This window comes from Furipterus horrens, unplaced genomic scaffold, assembly GCF_987537825.1.
Source record: "Furipterus horrens unplaced genomic scaffold, mFurHor1.1.pri manual_scaffold_2, whole genome shotgun sequence".
NCBI classification, from domain to species: Eukaryota; Metazoa; Chordata; class Mammalia; order Chiroptera; family Furipteridae; genus Furipterus; species Furipterus horrens.
The window spans coordinates 42,851,294-42,858,054 of NW_028327172.1; the positions used below are offsets into that span (position 1 = coordinate 42,851,294).

The 6,761-nt window shown below is 38.3% G+C and overlaps 1 protein-coding gene across 1 annotated transcript; it reads right to left on the bottom strand.

Moving 5' to 3' along the window:
- Positions 1-3,941: 3,941 nt before the first annotated feature.
- On the bottom strand, positions 3,942-4,895 carry LOC150018323 (olfactory receptor 51L1-like). The gene is given in 1 exon segment (XM_090267715.1): positions 3,942-4,895. A coding segment is annotated over 1 exon segment (954 nt).
- Positions 4,896-6,761: the final 1,866 nt, after the last annotated feature.

Genomic DNA, 6,761 nt, shown 5'->3' on the forward strand with positions numbered 1-6,761 from the left:
GAGGGAGTGGAGTAGATAGGAAGATGTTGAAAAGAACTATATGCACAACCAATGGGCATGGGCTGAGTGGGGGGCAGACAACTGGAGGGAGGGATGTCACCGGGTGGAGGGGAACAAAGGGAAAAGAAATTGGGACAACTGTAACAACATAATCAATAAAGCATATTAAAAAAAAAAAGATATATACACCCCCATGTTCACTGCAGCACTATTCACAATAGCCAAGACATGCAAGCAATGTAATGGTCCATTGATAAATGAATGGGTAAAGAAGGTGTGGTATGTGTATATCATGGGATATTTCTCTAGGTCTATTTTTAAAATGCCTCCCTCACTTTCATCACACTCCCTCTAACTTTCATCTGAACTTCTTGAATACCTCATTACTGACCTATCTTTTCTCTACCTTCAAATCGTTATCCACAGAACTGGCATAATCCTTTTTTTTTAATTGGATTTATTTTATTTTATTTTTTTGGTTTTTCAATTACAGTTGTCTCATTTCCCCCCATTTCTCTCCCCCACCCAACCCACCCCCTCTCCCGCAATCATATCCCTCTGCCATAATCCTTTTTAATGTCACATGACTCATAAAAATCCAATTTCTTTGCATTAGTTAACTTGCTTGGTATCTGTTTACATTGAAACTGTTCCTTTGGACACTTATTCTTACTAACTGTACTACATCTGTTTTCTCGAAGAAACACTTCTTCTTATATTCTCCTTTCCATTCTTAGTATGGGTAACTTTTTACAAATCTTACATCTCAACTAAAATAAGTGATTCCCTAGCCAGGCAATACAAAGTATGTCTCCTTTTCAGTTTGACCATTGTGCCCCACATATACAGCATAGTATCTGGTAAAAGTCATTTAATGGATATTTGTTGAAAGAAGAAATTAATGAATGAACAATTCAATCTACTGCAAAGAAGAAAATGATTTCAACTATGGCCTATTCCTTTGTTCTCCCTGTAAGTTGTCACAATCCTCATGTTTTTATCAGAGAACTTTTCTTCTCAAGAACAAGCCATATTGAATCACCATTTCCTTGGATTCTTTTTCATAATTCAGTTTACTCATATCAATGGGAAATGTGAAAATTCTGACAGATGAGTGTTCTGAGGATCACCTTCATATGTGGTCAAAAATTTTGGCTCATTTTCTATAGATCTTCTGGTCAAGAAGTGAAATTCAGTTTCAATGCCATCTTATAGACTAGATCCTGTGCTGAGCACAAACAGATCTTAATGGAAAACAAGATGGTGGTTCCTGTTCATATGGAGTTAATGGTCTAGTGAGCAGAGCAAGCACAAATCAAGCAATTGTGATCCATTTTGCTAAGGATTTTAGTAGGAGAGTAGTGGCACACAGAAGGAACTATAAGAGGGGGATCTAAAATCATTTTGGAATCAATAAAGAACTTTCTTGGAGAAGCCATTTTAATGTTAAAATTTTTAATTGAACTTATTGGGGTGACACAAGTTAATAAAACCATATGATTTCAAGTGTACAACTCAATAAAACATCATCTGCACACTGCATTGTGTGCTCACTACCCAGGCCTAGAAGACGATATGCTTTTTCTTTATTTATTGGCATTCAGGCCCATTCTATTTTTCCATAGTTTGCTTAGAACTGCTGAACAAAGGTAAGGTACAAACTACATTTCTTATAATCCTCTGATAGCTACCTTCTTAGTGTTTTCCATGGGAAGCATTGGTGGAGATCAGAAAGTTGGAGGAAGAGAGAAGTTTCTTATTTTGTGCTCTGTCAAAAATATTTTTTAATGTTTTATTGAATTTGTTGGGGTGACATTGATTAATGAAATTATATGGGTTTCAGGTATATAATTCTATTATACATCATCTGTATATTGCATTGTGTGTTCACCACCTCAAGTCACGTCTCCTTCCATGATCATTTATTCTCCCTTTACCCCCTTCTACCTCCTCACACCTCCCTCTGTTAATCACCATACTGTTGTCTGTGTCTGTGAGTTTTTTACTTTTTTTAATCCCTTCACCTTTTTCACTCAGCCCCAATCCCCTCCTTTCTGACAGTTGTCAATCTGTTCTCTGTATCTATGAATCTCCTTCTATTTTGTTGGTTTATTTTGTTCATTAGATTTCACACATAAGTGAAATCATATGGTATGTGTTTTTTTCTCACTGTCTTATTTCATGTAGTATAATATTCTCCAGGTCTATCCATGCTGTCACCAATGGTAAGATTTCTTTTTTTCTTTTTTCTTTTCCTTTCTTTCTTTCTTTTTAAAAAATTTTATGGCTGAGTACTGTTTCATTGTGTAAATGCATCATAGCTTTTTTTATCCGCTCATCTACTGATGGGCACTTGGGCTGTCAGGAATTTTGATGGCTGTAAGTCACCTGTGATTGCAGTGAAATCATGACTCCCAAACAGTACTACAGCTTGGGATTTTTGGTAATGGTGACATCTCTAGTAGTTTAGTAGCAGGTTCTAGTTAATGGGGTCACACTCAAGGTAAAAACAGCTTTTGATATCTGGACAATACCCTTGTTTTCTTCTTACTCTTTCAACAGTGTTCCATTTCTCCCTTTTGACACCTTCACATTTTTAAAAAATATTGATTCTTTTAAATCTCTTTTGTTTGAAATGTTTAGCATTGTCTTCCTACTGAACTCTGACTGAAACAGATAATCAGGAGCATTAATACAAAGAAAGGCATGCGAAGGAAAGAGCTAACTAAGAAAAAGAAACAGTTTAAGCCAAGTATGAGAGATAAGAGAGGCATTTTTTTGTTTCAAAGAGTAAAAATCCAGTATTTTGGGGCATAGATGAACCTGATAAAAGGTCACTAGGAAAGTATTAGAGTTCCAAAATCTGATTCACTACTGCCTCACAAATGGCAATCAAAATATTTCATAGCCTATCACTGAAAATATTAAGGCTATCAAATGAGAACTTCTTCAGTTTCTTGTCCTGCTTCCAACACTTTTATCTATGATTTACTACACTGCCACTTTCTTTCTGGGAGACATAACATCATTTGTCTTTTCAAAAAACTTACCTACCATCTATTTTATATGGACTGGTACCCTGGCTTCTTCTGTGGTTCTTGACTCACCAATCTCTTCTACTCTTTTCTCTATCTCCTCTTCTTCATTTACTTTTCATTATTTTCATGTAAACACTCTTAGATTTATCTGATTAAATTATTGCCATCATATTATTCACCTATCATTCTATACATTTTTCTTCTTTTTAACATCTAAGTTTTATAGATGGATGCTTTATATTTTAATTATATTTTTAAAGACACATTAAGATCAATAAAGATAGAAGGGAATAAATGTGGATAACAGAAATAAAATATATTTGTTCAATTGAACAGTTAAAAAAATTGAGAAAAAATATGGCAGGGTCTCAGGATTTATTTCTGTCCCACACTATGATATGTACAAGTGATATAAGAAAAAAGCAACATTGGAAAGTTTTCCTTAGATTTACAATGAAGTTATCTTTGTTAGATGGATATAGTGAAATATGACATTGTGAGGAATGGTGGTAAAGTTACTAGTTAATCCAAGAAATATAAAGTGAGAATTCAACTTTCCATATTATCACAGTAAATGATCTCTAATGAAATTATTATAGAATTAAAGTTTCAACAGATCAGTACAGAAGAAAATACAAACATTATGTTGAACATGCAAACACTTATGTAAAAAGTAATCATTCTTTTTAATGTAAGAAAATAGTGATTATGTATTTATAAGTATATACATAAGTAGTAATAAACATCAACTTTATTTGATTTTTACATTAGAGTCAATTCATAATGTACAATCAATTGATCAAACTAAAAATAAATAAACAGAAATTGCTTTGTTATAAGAGATCTTAAAAAGAAGTGTTAATATATCTTCTATTTTGAACAACATGGTCCATCCCCAATGTCTCATTGTGTCTTCCCCAGTGAAAACACCTTGAGAATGGCCCTGCGGATTTGCTGGGTCTTGATGCTGTAGATAACCGGGTTCGTTAAGGGTGGGAAGAGCACAGAGACAGCACCCATGAGGATGTGCACCAGAGGTGAGGTGTGGTGCCCGAATCTGTGCACGATGGACAGGCCTAGCACAGGCACACAGAAGCAAAGCACAGCCAGAATGTGGGAGACGCAGGTGTTGAGGGCCTTAAACCTCTCTCCTGCCAAGGCAATGGCCAGCGCTGTGTAGAGGATGATAGTGTAAGAAAGCATGATAAAAAGGACATCAGAGCCCATGACCAGCATGATTATGCACAGCCCATAGAGTCTGTTGAAACGTGTGTCAGAGCAGGCCAGGCGGATCATGTCCTGGTGAAGGCAGTAAGCATGGGACAGTGCCCCAGGGTGACAGTAGTCAAATTTCAATAGGTGCAGTGAAGGTGCAGCAGTGATGGCTGCACTCTGTATGCCCAGCACAGCCCCTGCCAATACCACACGAGGCCCGGTGAGCACAGATGCATAGCGCAGTGGGAATCGGATGGCCACCAGGCAGTCCAGAGCCATGGCAAAGAGCACAGCTGACTCCATGAAGGAGAAAGAGTGTAAGAAGTGCTGCTGTAGGACACAGGGCACCAGGCCCACCAACCGGGCATCAAACCATAGCACTCCCAGCACTGAGGGCAATGTGGACATGCATAGGCCCAAGTCTGTCACAGCCAGGATGGCCAGAAAGTAGTACATGGGCTGATGGAGAGAAGGATCAGTTCATACCAGGTGCAAGATGGTGGTGTTACCCGGGAGGGCCACGAGGTATCCTACAAAAATAGGCAGTGAGATCCAATGGTGAGCCCATTCCAGGCCTGGGAAGCCTGTCAGCAAGAATGTAGAGAAGCTCACGTTGGCACTTGGTAGGGTGGACATCCTCATTCTCAGGAGGCCTGTTCACTCTGACAAAGGTGGCAGTATGATTGAAGATGACTAGCCAGTAAGCATGAGCTGTCCTGTTATCATTAGACACCAGTCCCCTGCTGTCTGGTCTGGTCTCTGAACATGCTGGAATTCAGTGACCTCTCAATGAACAATGACCTTCACAAGCAGCTTTTTTCCGCTCTTCTTTACTCCTTTCTCTCATTCCCATCTAATCCTTTTCTTACCTCAATGATATTAAGCCTCAGTGAAAGTTTTTCTTCTCTTGTTCTTGACCACTAGAGAAAATGGTTTTTTCTCTTGTTGTTGAGCTCTAAAGATTTTTTGGTGGGGGTATTAGTCTACATATTTAAAGCTGCTACCTTCACTATAATTCTTGAAGTTTCTTTCAAGTCTAACTTCAGAGTTTAATAACATGCCTGCTCCTTTGTTTCTTTTGTTTTTATTGATTTTTTGTCTTTATATTTTCAAAGATATTTTCCCCCAGATATCAAGCTGAAGACCTGACACAACTTATACAACTCTAATAAACTAGGTAAACTTGTTAGAGCAATGTTTCCTAAATAGGTATTGCAAAAAAACACATGTCAGTAAGTGAACCATAAACCAGAAGCAACAAGGACAAATACTGTTTCTTGCTCAAATTTATTATCAAAACACTAGAAACAGAGATAACTGGTTAGAGGCACAGAAGACATCCTGTTATTTTGGATCTCAGAATTTGATATAATATTGCTTTTGTATTCTCATCACTAAAGTAATGATAATGATACCTTCTAAGCTAATTGGCACACCATTTGTACAAAACAGCACAAAACCTGGAATATAATGAACAATAAATATATTTGTTATTCCTCCCAACTGAAAACCGATTTTCTTATAATTTCCTCTATTATTCTTATTCTTTACCTCTCCTGTTATACAGAAATAATCTCCATCTCCTCTTTAATATGAGAATGCTTCGAAGCTCAGTATAAGGTGTTATATGCCTTTAAAATGTTGGGGATCTACTGGGAGACTAAAGGACTGAAGGAGTAATTGGGAGACAGTGAGGAAAGTGAGTATTGAGAAATAGATCACAGCATATATGGAGGGACAGAAACCAAGGCTGAGGGACAGACTGAATGATAAGTCTAAGGGACTGAGGAAGGCATAATGAAGCTCAGATAGGAGAAGGCTACGAGACAATGAAATGATAACCTTAATTAAGAATATGCTGAGCGGCAACACGGGGGAGAATCATAGTTCAAGTCGTATAAGAGGCTGCAAGACCATGAGAAAGTGGAAGAAGAATGGGGATATGGTGAAAGCTGGTGAGAAAAATGTTGAAGAACAGAAAAAGACAAGCTGAGTGTTAAAGAGAAAGGGGTTTGTGACTGAGAGGAAGAAATTGGGAGCAGAAGATGAGGAAGAGGAGAGGCAGAGAGGGACAGGATGAATGGGCTGGAGATTGAAGAAGTTAAGGTCAGAGAGAGGGCGGCTGAAGGACTGAGAGGAGGGAGGCAGACAACAGAAAGACAAAGAGAACTACGCATAGGAAAGAGACTGAGGAAGAGTGAAGGGAAAGCCAATGAATACATTGGTAGGATGCTTAGGGACTCTGAGAGGATGAGGAGAGGCAGAGTGGGAGGTCAAGTGAAAGAGCAAGAAGGGGTTTTATGAAGAAGAGAAAATCTCTCGTGAGACAACAGGAAAGGGCTGACTGGATGACAGAAAGGATGTTGAATGGAAGCTCTGCTCAGACACCGAGGGACTGATATAGTGAGATGTGAAAAACAGAGGGAGGTGAGGGGCCGAAGGACCTGAGGTTTGTACCCTAGAGAAGAAGACCATAAAAATCCCCACAGCCCTTTGCTCAGTCTTCTC